At 36.2% G+C, this 23,523-nt stretch overlaps 2 protein-coding genes across 2 annotated transcripts; one reads left to right on the forward strand and one right to left on the reverse strand.

Annotated features, from left to right (window-relative positions):
- LOC128216266 (uncharacterized) lies at positions 1–8,797 on the forward strand. The gene is made up of 5 exons (XM_052922836.1): positions 1–105; positions 4,479–6,090; positions 6,826–6,887; positions 7,348–7,443; positions 8,132–8,797. Exons 1-5 carry the CDS (start codon positions 1–3, stop codon positions 8,795–8,797), a joined length of 2,541 nt encoding a protein of 846 aa, XP_052778796.1.
- A 4,087-nt stretch (positions 8,798–12,884) lies between these two features.
- LOC128216267 (zinc finger protein 862-like) lies at positions 12,885–15,150 on the reverse strand. The gene is made up of 4 exons (XM_052922837.1): positions 14,899–15,150; positions 13,645–14,520; positions 13,260–13,514; positions 12,885–13,055 (listed from the first exon to the last, which is right to left on the reverse strand). The coding sequence occupies exons 1-4, from the start codon at positions 15,148–15,150 to the stop codon at positions 12,885–12,887; spliced, it is 1,554 nt and encodes a 517-aa protein (XP_052778797.1).
- Between the last annotated feature and the right edge of the window lie 8,373 nt (positions 15,151–23,523).

Raw genomic sequence — 23,523 nt, forward strand, 5'->3', positions numbered from 1 at the left:
ATGGCTGCAAATCTTATCACCAATCCAGCAATATTGCAGGCGTCGGAAGAAGTCTTTAGATTTGCAGAGAATTTAGCAAGGAAACGAAAACTACCATTAAATGATGTAAATTATATTTATGTTCTTAATGTAAATAATTGCACAAGATAATTTCACGAAAACTTTTATTTCGGATAAACATTATTTCGGACGGACTGTGGTAATTTATTCCGGTGATTCAGGCATTTTCAAAAGAGATACATTATAAACAAGCAAACATAATATTGTTCTTTAGAATCTAAATCCTCTTTGTTCTATCTGTAGTAGCAGTAGGGCACTACATCAATTATAATAATAAGTATGTTAACAGCCTAGTCTAAAATAATAGACGTGTTATACGGGATTCTTCCAATCCCTAACGTCTAAACGGGAATGTGCAAAAAACGGGGGTGTTTTAAAAATATTGAAATTGTTTTAATTGAAGTATTTTATGGTTGAAATTGATCATAAAGAGTTATATTCATATTTATCCATGTAAGTGAAATGTTATTTTGCACTAAACAAGCATTTAATGCATTAAAACAAGTTGTTTACTTTTCCAATAAAACGAAAGTTGACTGACACAGAAAACAATTATGCGAAGGGGAACAACTCGATATAATCGTAATAACTCGGCCTCCTCCGACAAAGCTTCGAGATAGACCTCGTTACACAATCGTAGCAACTCGGCCATGACCGAAATGTTCCGAGCGATTTAAAACTGTGCCCTGAAGCCTTGCAGGTGCCCGTCATGTATATATCGTTATGTTTTGACAGAATGAAATGAAGAAAAGCCGTCAAACTCATAATTATAAGTTGGATATTTATTTTTTGTGTACGGAACTAATATAAATTAACATTATCTGGTAATAATTCTTGTTCTTATGATATTTTATAGACGCTATATGCTTTAACCCGGAATCCTGATCGGAACAACTACCCACTTTTGATACTAAACAATTTGTACGTGAAGGATTTGCCATATCAAAAATCTAAAAAAAATCCGTCAACGTACAATTATTTGGACTAGTTAACAGCCATGCTCTGGCCATTTATTAATTTCAAACTGTACAAAAATTCATAAATAAAATCATTGATAATTATGAACAGAATAAGAGAATGAGAACACACATTTTGCATATAAATAACATTTGATTTATTTACCCGTTTCAACACAGTAAGGTACGAAATCTTAGAAAATTTAAAGGTATCGCATCAATTAGTAAAGCGTGAGTTGGTGGTGGTCACCAAAGCCAGACAATTGAGTTTTCTCCAGTTACTTTGGTTTTCCTTCAACACAAGACCCACTTTTGTGTAACTTTGTGCCATACAGGTTGCCTTAGCATAAGTTATCCGGCCAAGTTATATTTCAACTTGATGTATTTCGACAATTTTGAGATGTGTTTTTATGCCCCCACAAAGTGGCGGCATATAGGGTTGCCCTTGTCCGTACGTCTGTCTGTCTGTCTGTCTGTCTGTACGTACGTCCCGAAGATTGTTTCCGATCTAATTCTTGAAAACCGTTTGTCCAATCCTCACCAAACTTTAAACACATGTTTGTGACCATAATATCTTGATCAAGTTCGATAGTCATGGAAATCGCTTTAGTCATTTAGGAGTTACGGCCCTTTTTTGCCAAAAATACTTCAAAAATATATGTTTCCAATCTAATTCTTGAAAACTGTTTGTCCAATCCTCACCAAACTTTAAACACATGTTTGTGACCATAATATCTTGATCAAGTTCGATAGTCATGGAAATCACTTTAGTCATTTAGGAGTTACGGCCCTTTTTTGCCAAAAATACTTCAAAAATATATGTTTCCAATCTAATTCTTGAAAACTGTTTGTCCAATCCTCACCAAACTTTAAACACATGTTTGTGACCATAATATCTTGATCAAGTTCGATAGTCATGGAAATCGCTTTAGTCATTTAGGAGTTACGGCCCTTTTTTGCCAAAAATACTTCAAAAATATATGTTTCCAATCTAATTCTTGAAAAGTATGTGTCCAATGTGGATCCAACAAGTTTTTTCCTGCCTGAATGGCGCCATATAACCTATACAGTCTTGCGATGCCGTAAAACCCAACTCAACTCAACTTATCCTATATGTGCAGATTATCCTCAATAATCATTATGGCTTATTTTCTGTGACAAAAAATCGAAGTGGGGGCATCCGTGTCCTATGGACACATTTCTAGTTTTTGTACAGTACACTAAGCCAGTTGGGCCAACTTTCCTCACTCACTTCAAGGGGTAAAGTCTATGATCCGGGGTTTCTTCCAAGGGTAAAAATGTTTCCCTTGCTGAAACTCTTGGCTTTGCTTTTTAATTGTGGAGTTTAATATGAGCGGTAGTATCCAAAATTATTCCACATTATGACCCCGCGATGGAACTCTGCATCGGATGAGATTAACAAGAAATCGTTATTCGTTTTTATCGTTATGTGCATTGTAAGTTGCATTAAGTTCTTACCAGCAATATATTTTTTAAGTGCATTTCAACGCTAAATTAATAAATATTGTCTTGGCTGTGTAATTATAAACATTGTATCATTGATGTATTGTCTCTGTCTGTTCATAAAACAGCTGACATTTTACATAATTCTGAACCATAACGCTTGACTTAATGATCGTGATTCTTTAGTCGACTGATCACTCTCTAAGGGCCTTACATCCAAATCTTAGGAATATGAAGACTAGATATATATTCATTGTCTTGGCTGCGATGAAGAAAATCTTCGAGGGAAACGGAAAGTGGGTCTTATTTGCTCTATTCCCTTATAATATTGTCTAATTAAAGTAGAAATTTACACCTAAGACATATTATGAATATTAAAAAGTATCAATCTTGAGTGACTCGACTACTAAACCTTGTTGATAGCTTATTCTTTTTTGAGGGTACGGAAAGACTCATCAGATACTGGCTGCTTTTTGATAACAAAGCTGTCCAAGAATTTGACATTGTATATTTACCCTCGCGATCGGGTAATACACATTCGGCAAGCACGCTACAGATTTCATTAAGTCTATAAGTATTAAAAACAAAAACATTATAAATTTTAAAATCAATAAAAGCAACAGTAAATGTAGCCTGGATGCTTTGGATCATGAAATATATCGATCGGCGAAGTCTATTCACTTTGACAGTTGGGCGGAAATATATTCAAAGGTTGATGGGGTTAACATATAGTGCGCGAAAATTTAGCCAATGATTGAGCTAGGTGATTACGTCATTTGTATTCACTTTGTATTATGCACGACTCGGAGCATCCCGGAAAAAATCGCAATAAAACTCGGCCTTTTCCATATTTGTTCTATTTTTGAAAACTTACTAGAGCGTGACTCCGTACTGTCTTCTTTATACTGGTAGTGTAAACATGCCATTTATAGGCTGTTTACATTCGACTACGTAACGGAGTTGAGTTCATATTTATTCTACTTTCCTTTTAACATTTTGTGGTCTAGAAAAAGCCACTCGCAGAATTTTGCGAGCTTGAATAAAAGTCACTCGCAATTTGCAAATGTCGCTCGCATTTTGCGAGTATGTGAGTCTAAATTCGAACCCTGTCTTACTCGTTGAGTTTACTGTATAGGTACAAAACTTAAATGTGTTCAAGCCCATTAGCATACCACAATGTGTCCATCTTTTCCCATGCAAACACAAGTCAGATTTCAGTTGGCCACTTCCACCATTGTTTACACAATGAAGTTGGCTAATATTGTTATAATTATATGTTATTTGAATTTTATAAAAAAATGTGATAGCTTTGCAAGAAAAAAGAATGTGTGTAAAAAAACTAGTTAAAACAATTACTTAAATGTCACTTACCCATTCCCATGAATGAGTTTAAATTCTTACTTGTCTGAAGTAGTTTTACTTGCTATGGGTAAGTAGGTTATTTCGAAGTATATATATTCATAAAAGAAAAATGGAGATAGCCGTATATTTAGCTTGATTGTTCGAAGAATATGGAAAGCTGGACTTCTTACTCTGCCTGGTGTCAGCGTCACTTCTTGGTTAAGGTTTTGCACATATTAAGCAATTTAAATCAATATTATAGCATAAATGTCCTAAACATAAAAAAGAATAAGTGTATTTTTATGTAGATTAAAACCTTTTGAGCTTTATACAGAAGATAACTAATGCCATTCCTCAATACTGACAATAATACCCTACCTATTTTAGGATGTTACCTTAACCAAACCATTGTTTTGGCACATGTCGGTCAGAAATATAGTGTATTGATGCAACAAAACAAAAAAGTAATGCATGTAGGTCTGTTAATTAGTCGAAGGCAGTCTTGATGGCAACACCACTAAATGATACCCAGCCTATTCAATTATTTGATAATCTAGCTTTTTTTTAGGATTTTATTTCGCTATTTTCACAAGTCAAAGGGCTTTGGCCCATTCTCAAAAGTATGAGAATAATTATGGCTGTAATTTACCTTTGCAGGTTGTGTTAGCTGTGCTATGGAAATGTATGAACAAACCAACTTCACCTGTCTGTGGTCAAAACTACCTAACAGCCTCACAACTAGTGAGGAAAGTAACACCAGTCAAAGCTATTGGTACACCACCATCTCAGAAACAGCCTCAAGAAATAATTGTGTCTCCCAAATCTCCAGGTGTTGCCTGGCAAACAGAAAGAATGGTTTCAAAATTAAAGACTTTGAATAATCCATTTATTGGTAGAAATAATGCAAGAGGTGTTGCCAAGCCTTTGACTTTTGTTCTTGAAGGTCCAGTAAACTCCAAAGGAAAAGGTGCTAAAAAGACTGGTCCTTTAAAAACAATTAAAGATCCCGTTATTCTTGGTGGAACTTCCAAAGGAATTCAGAAAGCAGGAAATAAAGCATCCAGCAAATCAAACAGTTCAGATAAAAATACCCTGTTGGTACAGACAGCTGATGGCACTAATGTGATAAATTTAGATCTTGATGATTCGAAAGAAACTTCTGTCAGTAAGGTCACAGCAAAATCAAGCAGGAAAGAGTCCTCAGATGATGGTAAGAAAGACTCTAGTCCAGATGAAGTTATTATACTAGATGATGATGATGAAAGTGACGAAGAAGTGGCGAAAAAGAGTGATGAGAACAATGATAAAAATAGTGAAACTGGTGGAAATGATGAACTTTTGGACGAAAAGTCTGGTAATTCCATTACAGGAGATGAAGATGATACAGAAAAATCAAAAGAGGACAAAACAGGTGAAGAGCATTACTCTGCTATGTCAGAAGGCAGTAATGATTCAAGTAGTAAAAGTGAAGCAAAAGCAATAACTAAAGAAACTTCAAAACAAAGTTCAGATGATCATGTTGATTATTTTGAAATGGATTGTGAGGAAATTGATGAAGATGATGACATTGTTGAGTTGACATTGACTTCTGATGAAGTAAAAAAGGATGTGAAGGAAGTTGAGAATGAAAATGAGAAAAACTCTGATGACAGTAAAGAAGACATTGATGATACTAAGGAGAATGGTAGTGAGAAATTGAACTCTGATGTTACTGTCATTAGCGATGAAGATGAAGAAAAGGAGGAAGAATCTTTGCCAACCAAAAGAGTAAAAAGGAGCAATAAAGAAAAAACCAAAGGTAATGAAGAGACACCAGAGAATGAGAAGAATGAAAAGGCTGATGATAGCTCAGAAACAAATGAAGATAATATGCCAGATACTTCAGTAAAAAATGAAGATGATATGCCAGTGATTTCCTTTGCATCTGTTCCAGTAATGATTGCAATGGATGATAAAAAGCAAGGTGATATTCTAGAATCTCAGAACGAGAGCAATTTTTTGGACTTGGAAGCAAACTCTTTGGTAGATACAGGAAACAGTGTTATTGATATAGTTAATGACAGTCACACAGCGTCTGCTGCTGCACTTGGACTTATACCTGTTCAGGAACTCTCTGGAGGAGGCTCAATTCCTCTGGTGTCTTGTGTTTCAACTGGGTTCATGCAAGGCTCGATTCCATCTATCTCACCTCTTGAACTTTCAACAAATCCTGATTCAGCGGTATCATCTCAGTGTGGAGACTTCATTACTCTGCCAAGTACTTTTAAAGGTATGTTGACTGTTGAAATAAGAAATGTAAGTTGTCATTTTAGTTAAAAATCAAACAGTGGGCGAAATTAACACAAGCCAAAATGCCCTGCACTGGAATAATGTCTTCTGGGCTTGCTCAAATTCTGAATTTTATATAGCAGTGCTTGTTAAAAGAATTGATTCCAAGCAAAAGTATAAGATTTCGGGCTTGTTCATCCATAAGTCTAATTTCAATGACTGTTAAAATTTTAGGGTTTTAGCTGAAGGGTTATGGAAGGGTGCTGTACCTGGTCCTTTTTTAGTAACACCCTTCTGTCCTCATGGAGACCACCATGCATACCCTTCTGCCTTCATAGAATTAAATGCTCAAGACTGACAAATATTTCTTTTGTATTGTCTATAGTGTATACTTATATTAAAAATACATACACACTTTACCTATCTGACTGTGGAAACCTAATGTTACTTCAATTAAAATAATTTCTAACATTTTCTGCCAAATTCATAATGTTCAAATTCTTCATTGTCCCCATTTACTCTTAGCCCCCTGTCCCTTTTCGGAAGCACCCTTTCCTTTTTAATTCTAGCTAATACCCTATAAAATAGAAATAATAGTACATGTAGTACGCTTTTAAAAGATGATGATATTTCTGATAAAAATGTGAATCAATTTGATCCTGAAATGTAATTATATTACAATTCACAGCGTCTACAGCTATAGATTGTGAAAAATAATTGCTAACATTCTTTTCAGGAGGCCTGGATGATAAATCTGTAGCACAGATGGAAACAGATGGCAGTCCTGAATCAACATTGGTGAGTTTTTCTTTCAAGTTGCTCTCTGACTGTTTTTATTGCTTTTTTTTGTTTTTTGTCTTGGAATGATCAAACTCCAACTTAAATATTTTAAGAGTTATGGCCCTTCATAACTTTCCAAACAAATACATGTATTTATGTTATTTTGCACCCTATTATATAGTATTACGTATTATAGTTTATGGCATACAGGAGTGTGGTGTCCAGTATGTTGACTGATAAATAACTTTAGAACCCTTTGTCCAATCAGGTGAGCGATATCAGGCCATCGGGGCCCTCTTGTTCTTAATTTTAAATAATAAAGTGTGGGGAATTTTAATTTGTCCCAATTTTGTGTTTTAACAATATGGCTGGAAACCCCGTCTGGTTGTCTTAAAGATTTAAGAACTTTTTGTACAATACGAGGTACATGTACTTAAAGAAACACTGTCCAGGTTTCAAACAGACATTTTACCTTCAGGATGATGATAACTACACCCCACCAAAGAAGAGAAGATTGCTGGATTATGACAACAAATGGAACAGTGTCCCAAAGTATAGCATGGAGCAAGATAAGGTATCAAAATTTTATTTGTTTGGCTCTTGTTTGGAGATGATTGTGGAATTTTTTCTCGTGTCGCACACAAGGTCCAGGTCCAATATCAAGGTTACACTAAATTAAATTAAATTAAATTTTTCACCAAATATTGTGAAGAGGCCTAGCCTTTTCATTTTGGGAAATTTAAACGCGTGAAATTCTGCAAATCGGGAAATTTAAATGGGTAAACATCTCAAAATGGGAAATTTTTGAAGTATGATCTTCCTTTTTAGGGAAAAATATCTGGGAATTGTGAAAAAAATTTCTGGAAATTGGGAAAATATGCCATTTTTTCCAATTGTGAAGTAGCCTTATTTCGGCCCCTAGCAAAGAAGGTGAAAAAGCCCTGCTTCCCTTAAAATTTAGAGGTTAAATATAAAAATTAGTACTGTTGATAGGACTGGCTTGGACTCAGCCTTATCCAGGCTGATATTTACCATGCATTATAGGATTTTCAAAAAACCTGCCATGGAGGTTCACCATGCTGAGACATAGTTTCACAGGCACACATATTGTTCAACACAATGTTAGTCTGTATTGCAATTGCATGGAATAGCATTATGTCTTTGTCAAAGGCTCTTTTAATAGGCTTGGCCATTTGACATATATTTTTCTGCATCAACATACCATATATTGAGCGTCTTTAACCATTCCTTCTTGTTTCTAGTACCTTGCCCTACCAGGAGGCATAGAGGCCAACAGTGTGGAAGTAGACACGGATTGGACGGACACAGCTCAAGCAGTGCGGAAAAACGTTGGAGATGACGACTGGCAAAGACCAGGGAAATACACAAGTATTAGCAACGTCTGTAGCATTCCAACAGTTCAAAATGAGACTGTTGCTGATGATCATGATAATGATGATGAGGTAGCAGGGGAAGAGAGTTTGGAAAATGACATTGATGGTGAAAATGCTTGGGAACAGGAGTTTGCATTATTTTTTGGGAAGGAACTGAACGCGGGTCGTGCGAGGTCAAGAGGTCGTGGAAGACAGCAAGGGGTAAATAGGGGTGCTGGACACCTTAAAAGGGGTGGCGGTGAAGTGGGGTCAACAACGGGTCAAAGGGGAATCAAAAGAAGTGCTTCTAGTCAGCGTGGACGTATTTCTCATGGAGGTCGTGGAACCTCAAGGGGACTTGGAAAGGGAAACAGTGTGCATGGTATGGGGACAAGTTCTAGTCAAGTGAAATCATCAGGGAAGAAGATCGGATTCTATTCAGTGAAAATTCGAAATGTTACCACAGTAGGAAAAGTGACAGGTCGAGGTAGAACGTCAGTTCGTGGTAGACCGTCGAGGTCAAGGGGGCGGGGCCAACAGTCTGGTAAGACCTGAACATTCCTATTAGATAGTATTTTGTACGTGATTTTCAGAGCAAAAAGGGTGCAACAAACGGCTTTGAAAAGGAACATGCAGTATTGCTTTAGATTGAACTTCAAAATGTTGTTGTATATAGTTGAATGTATGTGTTCAGCTTCCTCCCTTTTATGTATATATATTTCAAGAATGGAAAGAACCAGTTGAAAAGAAAATAATCCATTCAATCAGTTTTTTTAACATTTTTTATGTTGTTCAAGTTTACCTTAGGAGGTTGTTAACTCAAAGTAAAGATAAAATACACTGACAGAATGAAGAAATGAAATGTTTAAGAAAGCGCATCTATTAAAGATACATGTATATATAATCTCTAGAAATTGTCTCATGAGAAGGTATGATCTGTATTAAACGTGTCATAGGATTGTAATTATGGATTGTACAACCACTTGATAAATTCATTAAAATGCCATAATAGACATGTAAAAACAACCTTACAACATTTAATAATCAACAAACACACACTTATATGAATGGGTAATTACTTGCATAAAAAAATATTTAAGTATTTCTTTTCAATTTTAAGACCTAAAAAAATGGTTTCAAAAACAGGTAGGGCAGGTAGACTTTTTTATTATTAGGGTTTATCAAAGAATGTTGAATTGATATTTTTTTCTCACCAACTGACTTTTATAATGGAAGTGTCGGCCTCTATTTCATAGGGGGTCACCTAAAACAAATATTTTTTAGGCCCTATTAAGGTGGCGTACAACCCAGAAGTGCAATCCAATGACATCCTGATGTATAAATGTTTTAAGGTAATATCAGAGCAACAAATTTTCGTGGACCTGTTTTTTTTAGACAGATTTCCCATAATGCACAATTCATTTTTCCACTTATATCAGTCTTCCCGAAATTGTAAAATTTCTGCCTGTCCACCGGACAGGCACTTTAGAAGTTTTTGCCTGTCCGAAAAAATATTTGCCTGTCCGAACAAATATGTTACAATATAGTATACATAAAGAGTAAAAAAATGATTGTCAACTGTTTTTAATGCTTTCCTGATTTAGTTCACAAAAAAACAACAACATATAAACTTTACATTGACATGTCGTTTAGTAAAAAAAACACACACTTGGTGTCGCAAAAAAATATTTAAACACCGCCGCCATTAGGGTGCTTTCTGGTTTTTCAGTCGTCCGGTAATTCCACCAACCGCCGCCATTTTGACCGCAGACGAAGTAAATTGAGTGCCGATGATTTTGATTGTACTTTGTTGCAAACCAAGAACCAATCAAAACTGTTGTTATAAAATGCCTTTACTGATGAATCATATTTACTCGTTTATCCCTGGGAATCAATATCATGATCGCATATCGGAAATCCGAAATGGCCGACTTTTCGCGATGTTATGTGACGTCAATATCAGTATGGGATCGACTAACTACCGCAAAGGCAAATAATCAGCGAAAGTTTTTATAGACATTTCGCTTTCAAATACCTTTTCGCTATTTAGTTGTCTCAAAATATATATGTCGGTCATCCGGACCGTCATTTTCAGAAGATCTGCCGGACCTGTACAAAATTTGCCGGACATGTCCGGCGGACAGGCACATTTCGGGAAGACTGTTGTATACAAATATTTTTTCTGTCTAAAAATGCTCTAAGAACATTTGCTGTTTGCATGTTGCCCGACGCATTTTTCCCCATTGTTCTCTTCTATTTAGAAATTATATCTAATGTCTCAAAAATAGAATGAAAACATGAAGACCAAAGTTAACCTGGACTGTTCCTTGTTTTCTGAGCTGAAATATGTTCAAAATATTTTTTCTTGCTTACCAGATACGTGTTTCAGTCATGTGACCAATGCTGGAAAAACTCATCTAACACCCCCATGTAAGAGAGCTGAAATATGTTCAAAATATTTTTTCTTGCTTACCAGATACGTGTTTCAGTCATGTGACCAATGCTGGAAAAACTCATCTTACACCCCCATGTAAGATGAGTCAGACGCTACAACGCGCCACTTCTTATTTTTTTATTGGTACATATGGTTTATGAAAAGTATATTACCGTATGCAATTTCAATAAAGCGCAATCAAATATTCAATGTATCAGTATGCAAGACAAATATATACAAGTATGTCTCATGCACGCTGTGTGGCTGATAACTCCGTAAGCCTCATTACCAGCTTATGTACGTGCCGTTGGGTTGGATTTTTCTATCTGGACAGGAAAACCATGATAGATACTTATATTATTAGGGATTAAAGTTTTGTCTTGGAAATTTTACTGTTTAAGACTAGACTAAGGTCACTGACAATTGATTGTACAATCTTGTAATCAATTTTCCTTATGCGGTATCATCTTAAAATTATTTTTTTTAGAATAGCAGAATAATTTATATGGTAATTAGCTAAAAACATTTTTTATTTAAGTAACTTTTTTACATAATGATATTTATTTTCTTTCAAATTACACTGAATTGTTAGCTTGGCCTTAAATGAACAACTTCAATTACTATGATTATTGAAAATTAATCAAAAAGCTTTACCGATGATCTGTATGTTGATGATTGATTTGGGTTTCAGACCAATATTTTATTAGTCGGCGCCCAGAAGGGCGCCGACTATATTTGATATTACTTTAGAAATATTCCAACTTAGGGACTAGTTCATAAATTGCAGAACAATCCTTTTAATAGTTTAGTGATAAAATATGAAGCTTTTGTATTTTTTATAAAACTTTACTCTTTAATTGATAATGAAACCTTAAATTATAATAGCCTTGCTTATCATTTTGAAAAATTTAATTTTAAATACCAACTCAATCATAACAACTCGGCCATCTCCGAGATAGATACAGGCCGAAGTGTTCCGATTGATATCAATAGATGAAGGTTACACGGTACTATTACAATATCCATTATGTTTATAAACCTCCTACGCAGTAATCTCCCTTGGTGACAGCAAAAATGCCGAGTTTTGAAATTTTAACCTTGAGCTTAATTATTTGTTTTGAAAATGTCATTCGAAAGAATGAACTCCAGATATTTCCCTCTTGATGTATATTATTTTTCATCCCCGTTCTATATACACATATGAGTGAAATGTGTTACAAAAAATATACAAATATAAAGCAAGGAATTAACATAACATGCCGGTACAAATAAAAGGTGAATTTCCTGTTATTGAAATCTATGTTCTAGACCATATTTCTTCCGAAGAAACGTATGTATATTTTTTTTATAATTTAGTTTTATCCGGAGGATTAGCTTGGGAAAACCCCCAGAATATCTATAATTCCGGGCTTAACCTATTGTAACAATATTATAATATTAATAACCATAATGTCCTTCAAGCATATGTACACCTAACATAAAAACAAATATTATCATTGAAATAATAACTATTTTTGGTTATCTGCATGCACGTTTTTTTCTTCTAATTTCATTGCGCTGACTTGATGCTATGCATCAACTTTTTTCTTGTCCTAAATTGTCCTTCCAACTATTTCTTACACGTGCCCACCATCTACCTTAAATCTCATTCACCATTCTACTGCAGTAGCTGGTAATTTACCACAGAAACGCCACTAAAGAATATCTGTAGATATTTTATGATTTATCCAGCTTCTTGGATAATTTTTGAAATTACTACGCCATTGGTTGTTGATAGAAGTTTTGACAATATACTTTATTTGAAAAAGATGTATGAAAATGTTTCCGTTAATTGCTATATAATTGAATTTTAATTTTAAATGTTTACACTGTTTGGTTGGCTGTCCATATTCATTCAATGGGTCCTTCTGAGCTATTGGGTAATATTTTTTTGACAACACCTGAACAAATAGAATTGAGTATATCCTGTAATGCATGGGTTCTAGTTATGGCAGATTTATTCACCATTTATAAATGGTACGTTAGAAGATAGTTCAGAATGCATAATATATATACAAATTAAGTTTTTTTATGAGCTACATTGAAAGTTACGGACGTTACTCAACATGCTTTGACTTTGGTTTGACATAAAAATAAAGTGCTAAATTGGAGATGAATGTTAATTTACAACAAGTTGGATGCACAGTATATGCCCATAATGATCATTTCTCAAACAGTGTTCGCGCTAGGTTTCTGGAAGCGAAACGGCTGGTCTGACAGTTGTCCTATTGTAACGGGAAGCTCTCTGAATTTAAGCTCTGGGTGCTCCTTCATAGACCGGACCGTGGTTATGGCACCCATCACAAGAGTTCCGACTGTGCTGTAGACCGCGTCCTTCGTCTGAAATGTGAATCCAAAAGTGCATCCATGACAGTGAATATATACTACAGGTGCTCAACTATCAATGCTTTTTTACCTCATTTATTTGAAGAAAAAAACATATTTATATACTAGCTTTTGCATCAAGGTTAAATATATATTGAATAAATTCTCATTTTAATAAAAACGGATGTTTTCATTGTTCATTGCGCTGATGTTACATACCTGCAGCGCAAGGGACAGGTTCGCCAGTACGGGCAACATATCTGACATCATCATCAGAGCTGCCACGAATCTGTACTGCTGCATGAAAATCGCAAGCCCCTGTGCCACTGCGTCGCATCGCTCTCTTGCCTCATGCTCCAGACTGGTAAGTAGTGACGGCAGACAGCGTCTGATCGCCTTCACGGCCTTGTTGTGCGACAACCATCGGACATCCTTTGCCTCTGTGACCTTCACCTTCGGCTCTTCCAGGATAGTCTGAGAAAAGAATAAAACATATAGGACAACACAGAATGCCTTGGGGTAATACCTAGTTTTTAACGATTCCAGTGTTTGCATTAAAAATCAAATTGAAGAAATGTACATTCGTTATTTTGCGCATATTTACCTGAATCTCTAATAGAGATGCTGTTCTGACGCCACTAGCGTGGTAAAACCGGAAAAGCTGTTCCATGTTAGCCTTCCACTTAAGGAGGTATGGCACTTTCTCGGCGGCCTGTGAGCTGGCTAACGCAAGACGGTGGGCGACGCAGTGGTTCACCAGGATGTGGGGAACCATGGTTTGGAGTTGTGCAGCAACGCCATTCTTCTTCCCAAGCATGGCTGCGGCGCCATCGCTGCCAAACGTGCACATCTTGTTAAGCGGCAGTTTGGCATCACGCAGGAACTGGACGACAGCAGCCCGGATGGTGTCGGACTTCCCGTTGTGAACTTTCACTAGCGAGCAAAACACGGTTTTACTGGCGCCCTGATGAAGATATCGCACGTAGATGGATAGCTGGCTGTGAGTGGCAATGTCTGTCGTTTCATCAATCATCACGGAGTAGAAAGGCGACTGCTGGATCTCGGCCACGATGTCTCTGAAAATGACGTTTCCAAACAGGACCACCGTCTTGTTCACGAAGTCGTTGCTCGTGTAGTTGGCGTTGCCTCCGAGCGTCAGCATGTTCAGCACGTCCATTCCCATTCCCTTGATGGTGTCCACGAGTGACTCGAACTTTGTATGTTGCGGGATCTCTTCCTTCACCAGCCAGTAAAGTAACGTCATTGCCTTCCGGATTGCGTCACGGTTGACATCTCTCTCCCGTATGAAACCCCCCTCAATGCCGCCGCCTGTCGTCACTGCCGTGGACTCAAATAGGACAGCTTCCTTGTGTGAGTCGCTGTCCTGGTGAGTCTTGCAGGCTTGTCGGCGGACGGTGGTACAAGGGACGTCAACCCAAGTCGCTCGGCCTGCCGGACACTTCTTGGGACGGCGCTGATGCTGGATACATAGGGACAGATCATGCCCCTACCTGTTATGAATAAAACACAGATTATTTTCAATCATTACTATGAACTATTTTATGTCTGGATTGATTCGTTTTGCGGACTTTTATAATGTGGTTAATATACCGATAATAAAAACACGACAAATGCTCGATTACGACGAGGAGCACGTATTTAAGTTCCCAGACTGTCATTTTAAAACTTTTACAGCATATCATAATCAAATGAAACGGATAAGTTTTATTCACGTCTATGCAATATATATTTAATCAGAAAAAGACTTAATTGCATAATGGGATGGATCAAGTCAAGATGGTCAGTTGTTATGGACATCGATTGCGCTTTATTGTAATTCGGTACAGCGCAACCAAACAGTAATGTTACTTCCAAACTGTATCAAAGTCATTTTATTTAATGTGTAGTTCTCACCGTCCGCGCTTTCCTGCAACCAAGAAAACGTCTCCTTCCACTTGGGATTGAACCCAGAAGTACGCTGTTTTGACGGTGTTGAAACACAGATTGGCGGTTCAGGAGCTGGAGTCGGTGAGCTAGGATCACTAACCTCAGTACGGGAGCGCTTGAAGAATGATTCAATAGATGCCGTGGAAGGTTTACGTTTCGACATGTTGGAATTCTTATACAGAATGATTTCTTTTTTCATATAAACATAGTAAAAAATCAAGATGACATGACATGTTTTGATAGGCATTATCTTTTCTTCGACCATGCTTCTCAATTACAATTTAATAATTGGTAAACAAAAGGACAATTAACAAACGGACTCGGGATCAATAAACAAAATAAAACGACACATGATTTATGCTACCGAAATCAATTAACACTTATTGTTTACTTTGCAATCATAGGTGATTATAGGGATAAAGGACGCAATCACGACAGTGGTGTTTTTCACACATTCCAATTTTGATAAAAAATAGGAGGAGTTTGGTTAATGGCACTGTTGAACCTCACCGACACGCCTTCATGCTGTCGTCGATCCTGAATGGCTGATACAAATGCCGTAATACTCCCGACACGCCTTCTGGCTGTCAGTCAACCGTTGCAACCGTTGCAATCGAAGCGAAACTGTGTATTGTCAAAACTGATGATTGTTTTGATAAGGCTTGTCGCTGCGCGGATTAAAGCATGTTGGCATAATTAACGCGTGTCGGTAATTAGCCTTGCCAGCGGAAGGCACGTCGGGCCCGACAAGCCATAAAGGTCTGGCGGAAACCTTGAATACCACAACAAATGATTGGTTCTCCCCTGTGATAAAGTCAAAGTCTAATTTAACTTAAAAATCTGAACACGGTTTGAACTCTTCTGGATGTCAAGAACAGGGTTCTCCCATACATGTGATAAAGTCAAAGTCTAATTTAACTTAAAAATCTGAACACGGTTTGAACTCTTCTGGATGTCAAGAACAGGGTACTCCCCTGTGATAAAGTCAAAGTCTAATTTAACTTAAAAATCTGAACACGGTTTGAACTCTTCTGGATGTCACGAACAGGGTTCTCCCCTGTGATAAAGTCAAAGTCTAATTTAACTTAAAAATCTGAACACGGTTTGAACTCTTCTGGATGTCAAGAACAGGGTTATCAAGGTGGCGAGTAACTGATGAATGATGCTCCCAGCTGACATCTTCAACTGTTGGCCATTTAAATCCACCTCTGGCAGCTTCCATGTAGCGAAACAACACTTCATCCTCCTGGACATCAATAACCTGAAGTCAGATGAAGACATTGGATGAATAATTAGTCAGATTGACACATTCAATCATTACAAATCATAAAACATGCATACAAGCAAATAAAACTAGTCATGTTTGTAATGATGATGATGAATTGGGGCTTAAAGCCGTACTTTCCCCATTTAGCACATAGTAAACAAACTATTCCAATGTATTGATACCTTTGATCATTTATAGTCTGATTACTATACATACAAGTTTTAGCACAAGATTGTTTATAGATATAATCAAAATCTATTTGGACGTTATGTAGAACACATTGACATACAGTTTAGGTGTAGAAGTAACGTCCATACATGAAAACAGTTTTATTCCTCTATAATATTACTTCGGATCTGGTTTGTCTCATTTACTCGATCATCAAATCAAATGTAACACATCTTGCAAGTAATGAAACAATATTCTATCAGATAGATTCGGAATGTAGATCTGTATGTACAGATGTTACGGGTTGACGTAACAAAAAACCAAAAAGTCATTGTCCAAAATAACGTCTGTGATATTCAAGTGTTTCATGTACTTCAACGACATTCTCTCAATACACTGTCTGTACAGATACATTATGTGAAACATGAAGTGTTTTTTACCAATAAGATGGTGATTGTAAACTATAATACAATGCAAGAATGATAATATAGTATGTGGACGTTACGTTGGCAGTGCAGACTCAATGCATAGCGTTGTCCACGTGTAACGGGAAAACCAAAATAATGGTCCAAACGTAACGAGCATGCTCAATACAGACGATAACTATCGGGAGGCCCCCAGTATGCCGAGTGAAAACATCGAAAATCCAACACATTGTCATTTGTCATGTATAAGGAGGTTAATAAATCACCCCAATACATGAATACAGTAGAAACACAATATGACAATCATTTTCAGTTTGTACAATGCCCGTTATGCGCTCAAGAACATGATGGACCGACACCAACTTACCTCATTTGCCGCCATGCTAATTTTCGTTGTGTACACCGGGGCCCACAATTGATGACGTAGTACACAACACTGCGTTCAGAAGTATAACATGTTTATAAAATTACGTAGTGTTGTATTTAATGATAAATAACCGGACGTTATAGGTTGGACCGACACATTGAACTTTGTGAAAAAAAGTTTATAGTGGCGTTTCTGATCATCAGATTCAGGTGCAACGCATAAATATCGCGAAACCAGTGTTTCTTCTTGTAAAAGACCGCTCACATCACACAACATTATATGCATGGACGTATCGAGATTCCAATGTTTTAATGCAAAGAAATGGACCGACATAGTAACGTCCTAATGCACTTGTTTATCGGGACAGAAATACAAGAAAACAAACTGATTTAATCAAACTATTTGCGTATTTATATACATACTTTATTGTTGTATTGTTTGTTTCTAATTGCCGTAATTATGAAGCAATATTTACTCTTTTACAGTTTGCATGATAGCACTCGAAAATGTCACAAATAACGTCCCCAAAATTGTCATTTTTTAACAAATATTTAAAGTTTAAAAATCATTCCTAATAAACAGAACATTTTAGTTATCGTTTTCTATATCCTTGATATAAGTTTTGAAAACACAAATGTTATTTATTTATATTCCAAGTATAATTGCAATTTTACAAGCATTTTTAAAAAAAAAAAATAAAAATTACTCAATAGCTCAGAAGGACCCCAATGTCAAAATTAAATACAAAATATAAGTTTGACGTCCTCTTAACACCAGCATATTCGGCGTCCAAACAACTGCCCAATAAAAGTGCAACAAAAAACACAAAACATACTAAAACGAGTACATAAACATATAATATATACATGGAAATGAAGTGTAAAATTAAACATGATTAATTTAAAAAATGGGTTGATTGTAATCGAAATAAACAACAGAAACAAATGCATAAAAATAATATATACATAGTTCTGTTTGAAAACATGTTATTAGTCTATATGGAAGTGGATTTGGAGGTGGAGGAAAATTATCCAAAGAATTTTGCTTAAAAATCGCAAGCACATATCCCTGAAGAGTTTCTATTATGGATGAAGTGGGAGGTTCACAATACACATCACGTGACCACTGGTCACGGCTAGGTTTGCTGATAAGCCATGCTTTAGATGTGAACGGTTTAACGGAATGACACCGGCAGAGGTGAAGCAATAAATTTATGGGCCTAGATAGTTTTTTTGACAGACTTTTTAATTTGTGAAAGGATTGGGGAGCTAATTGGCTCAGAATCGGTGCGCCATTACCTGTTATCAACTCTTGAGTGTTGACTTTTCAAGGGTATTCACAGTCATCGTCAGACTCATTAGAGTTGTCCCTTCCAGACATATTCACTGTTTGAACATTTCCAGTATGAATTGAAAAGATCTGGGTGTTTGACCTACTCATAAGAGAACTGTTATTGTTTGGAGGAGCTGGGATGGCTATCTCAGTCTCACTTTCTGAATCTTCATGGGATAGTGAATGCCCCTCCAAAAATGTCAGAGTGAAAGTTCTCAACTAATGTGTTTTTTTTAAATATTATAACATGTAAACACTGTATGTGGGTAATTTGATGTCCGTCTGTTTTATTTTGTCATTGTTATTCTAATATTTAGATTTTTTCACAATAATTCTTCACTCTTCATCATTTGAAGTTTGGTCTGTTCCCATGTGTTTGTACTTGTAGTGTGTGCACAGATGACAACTACTCAATGCTGAGTCAGTTCTGATTTGGTTTTCATGCACCTTCAGGTACTTTACCCATCTAGAATATTTAGTGCTGTAAAGGAAAAAAGTTGTACTTTAAAGCCTTTCTAACTAATTAGTATAGATAATTATACTGCCATACATAATTATACAAAATAAAATATCAACAGTTTAATAATCCTCAACATTTTAAAAAAAAACCCAAAAAACAAGCTGATACATACATGTATATATTAAGAAAATTTATCAATAAATTCATCATCATCATCATCATCATCATCATCATCTTCACGACCACCACCACTTGATCACCACCACCACCACCGCCACCACTTGATTATTGAATACAGTGTATTATAAAAACAAAAACCAAGTCAAATATGTTTTATATGAAATACTCACATCATCTCTATCAGATGCGACTGCCTTGTAGATAGACATGGCTGTCAAATCCGCTCTCAAGGATCCAACATAGTATTTAATGCAGGCTGGAATTCTTCATAACCCAGTGTTGTTGACTTAGTAATATTCAGTCATTTTCCTGCCTGAAAGAAATCAGAAACCAGCAAAAAACTACCATCGTAAAATACAAATGCACAAGTATTATACATTCTGCACTAATATTCGTTTTAGCCAAGAGTAAGGAGTGGTTGGCACAAATGTGTAGTTGTTGTGCATATGATTTATAATGATTCACGACAGTCTGGGGTTTTAACGAGACCTACACCAAGCAGATGAATGTCGCTAGTGTCCAAGCAGTCGTGGCTTCAAGCCCCAAACCACGTTCATCTTTTTCTCGCAGGTTAATTTTAGAAAAAGGTCACATACCAAAACACATCATTTTTAAACAAAATTTTAAGTCTAATATTTTTCTAAGATAAAACAATCAAATTAAAGCTTACATACTCATATCATATACATAAATAATGTACATAAGTACATATAACAATATGTAACATGTACATAAGTACATGTTAAAATATGAACATGCTGTCTTAACATTTAGCTAATAAAAATGATTTCAGAATTCCAAAGATAAATTAAAAGACAAACGTTTTTGAACACAACAACGTACAAAACTGTTTGTCCATAAGCTGTACACTACTTTTGACAAATAAAGGGTTGGGCCCGCACACCATGTCCATTTTTGCCACAATAACAGGGATGTGATTTGTCCGCGGAATTCCGCGGATCTAATGTCCCCAGAGCCCCCCCCCCCCCCCCCCCGCCCATCGCAAAAAAAAATAAAATAATAAAATAAAAAATAAAAGAAATAATATTATTTTTTTTGTTTTTACCTGAAAAATGTATTTGGTTGCTTTCAGTTGTTTAAGTTAATATTCCAGTTTGCTTCAAATTTAAAGTCAGGAGAGCCATCAAAAGAGCTTCTAAAAAGCCATTTTTTCTTCTACAACAGTGCGCTTTTGACAAAACCCAAAGAGCGCCCCATAAACCCATGGCCAAAAATGTTTCAGCCCTCCAGCTGCCAGATCAATCACATCCCTGAATAAGAACACACTTTATATGGAATGAATTTCTTTGGATGTTCTTGACTTTTTGCTTGTTGTTGTTGTGAGCTGCATCAAAGCTTGGTAAATCAGAAACTTATTTTTTCCTTCCGAAATCATCTGTTAAATTGTTCTGCGCATTCGCTGATTCTCCTTTTTAATATTTAAGTTCTTAAACACGTCAGGTTCAACATGGCTTCCGTAAGGCAGAGCCCATCCACAAAGTTGATTACTACAAGACTTTTTGTCAATGCTTGTGAATTTTGATATTCCATTGGCCATCTTTTCTGACATGAGGAACAATGTGACACCTTGACATGTCTACAAGTTCCCAAAAAGCCGATAGTGTAAGTGCAATATTCACTGTAGGGTTCACTAGTTATTTTGTCAATTACTACAAACAGTGCTTTGTCTTCTTTCGGAGATTGAAAAAGTTGTTAATTCGTCATTCTCACAGTATTTAATTCAATGCACATTATTCCTTAGCTGGTTTGTATGTTCTGGTAGAGGATTAATCAAGAATATTATTGTCAAGTAGGTAGCGTTTCACAGAAACATAATTTATGGTAATTTTGTTATGTCTGTTGTTCTTTTTGCTGCGGTTATGCGATGCAGTATTTCAGATATTAAGTGTTCTATCTTCGCAATCCTTTTTGATGTAAGGCTATCAAATGTCCTTCTAAAGTGATTTACCCTGTTGTTGTTGTTGTTGTTAATGTTACCAGTTGTTGAAATTCCAAGCGTTTGACTAATAAATACTATTTTAGCCTTCTTAGGTAATGCTGGGTCTACATTGTATAGGGTCGCTATCCTGCTGGAAACGGTGTCCGTCTGGATAGTAGGCTTGAATGAACGGAAGCGCCCAGTTTGTCACAATCTGGTGCGTGAAGAATGTCTTCTTAATTATTCCCGAGATAATGGCAATCTGGGTGGCACCGCTGTAAGGGGGCCATTGGCTCATAGGATGTTTATAACTGGTTTTATTCTTTTATTTTGTTGAAGACCGTAAAAACTGAAATTGACAAATCTACATCAATGCAAAAGAAAAATATGTATAAAAAAGGAAACCAAACAACGTCAAGTGCTAGTTTTCAGACAGCTGTCATACTATGCCTTTAACCACAATGAAATATGGTAAACATACTTAACAGTCGTTCTTAATAGATTGAATCTTGGACTTTAGGACAGTAAATAATTTAAGAAATAGATACATGTACTTACGAATGCATAATTTTATAATAAACAAAAAAACGCCTTTTAAATGATTTACTTTGAGCAGAAATTTTAATTGTTAAACATTTAAGAAAACAGAAGTAAAGCATTCAATGCGTTAATATAGAAAGCATCAATATACCTGGTTCTTCTAACCAAAGGCCCTTACGTTATGGAATTATTATGAATAAAAGAAAGAAATATAGTCGAAGCCATTCGTTCATTAAGAAAACGTTTTATAATTGAGCAGGGTATTTTGTGTAGAAAACATCCGCATACATTTGAAATGCCAATTTCATTGGTTGATTTCAGTAAAGAGCTGTGGGGATTACTTTTGAATTGAAGTAATAGTGGCATTGCTGGTTTTCCTAATGCTTGTGGTTTGATTGTTGTGGTCTTTGTATTATAATTATGGAAAGTCCACAAACTATTTTGTCAATGATTTTTTATCAAGGGGAGAATGGTATTTGAGAACGCCCCAATGAAATGACTTTATATGCATAAGCATTATACATAGACAAGTTACTAACACTCACGGATGAAGTTTCATCATCATCAGACTCAGATAATATTGTGGGAACCTCCGTACCGTCACTTTAGTTCGGGTCCTTATTCCCAAGGAGTTCACCAATTTCGTGCAGAATTTCGTCATCCTTGGAGATGGCGTCAGCCAGTAGGACGGCCAAGTCAGGCTCTGTTAATTTCCCGTGTTTTGATCCTGGACTGCCTTCCATTTTCCCGTTCTATTTGTCTCAGGGTTCATTTTGGACATTATGCTAAAATTAATGAAGTCAGTTAATTTTAGTGTGTAGTTATGGTACAGGCTACAAGTTGTAACCTGTAATTAAGCACACTGTGCTAATAACAATCACATTGGGTGATAATAAAGATAGGAAATAGGCACGCAACCAATGCCCGAAAAGCCATCTATAAATAAATGTCACATTAAGTGATAATTAGGAAAGGAAATATACACGCAACCAATGCCCGAAAATCCATCTTTAATATAATGTCACATTAAGTGATAAATATAATAGGATATTATAAGACCACAACCATTGCTCGAAAATCCTTCCATAAGTAAATGAAACATTAAGTGATAATTAGGATAGGAAATAGGCACGCAACCAACGCCCGGACATTCTATTAAATAATTGTCCTGAGATTTGTTACGAAAATTGGTGCCAATCTGGTGTACAGTCCCTTTAAAAGAAAAAAGGTGTTGATGACCCTAGACATCTCAACTAAGTAGCCTGGAGACCAAACCTTTAACACAATTTCAATGACCAAGCTTGTTTGCCTGTTGTGAACTCTCTTCTTTATTTGAGCTATTGTCCTTTCAGGTATTTTCCCAGCTGCCAGCCTTATGCGGTAAGAGTTGGTATATGTTTGTCCGTTAGACATGCTTTAAAGATTGGTATGAAGATCTTGTTTTCTTCTTCAGACCACCTTTGTTTCTTTTATTGTGTAGAATCCTCTGATGTTGGTTCACCATCTATGCTGGTCTCTTCCCTATATCAGTTTCCATCAAAGATGGATCTCCTATTGAGTTATCACCATCATCATCTGCAAAAAACATAGCAAGACTTTCATGCAGTATAATGTTAACAACTGATGAATAACAATGGTGGGTTTGATTTTGACACAACAGACAGTTAAGATTCTTTAATTATTTCAACATCCCAAAATGCATAATAATTGATTCCCAGATTCTAGAACAAATCTATCTAGAAACAAGGCCAGTGTGCCATGAACCTTATAATAAACAAAAAAAACGCCTTTTCAGTGGCGGATCCAGGTTTCTCAGTTGGGGGGGGGGCGTAACTTCTGAAATTGACTTCTGTTGGCC

Source organism: Mya arenaria, chromosome 14 (genome assembly GCF_026914265.1).
Source record: "Mya arenaria isolate MELC-2E11 chromosome 14, ASM2691426v1".
NCBI classification, from domain to species: Eukaryota; Metazoa; Mollusca; class Bivalvia; order Myida; family Myidae; genus Mya; species Mya arenaria.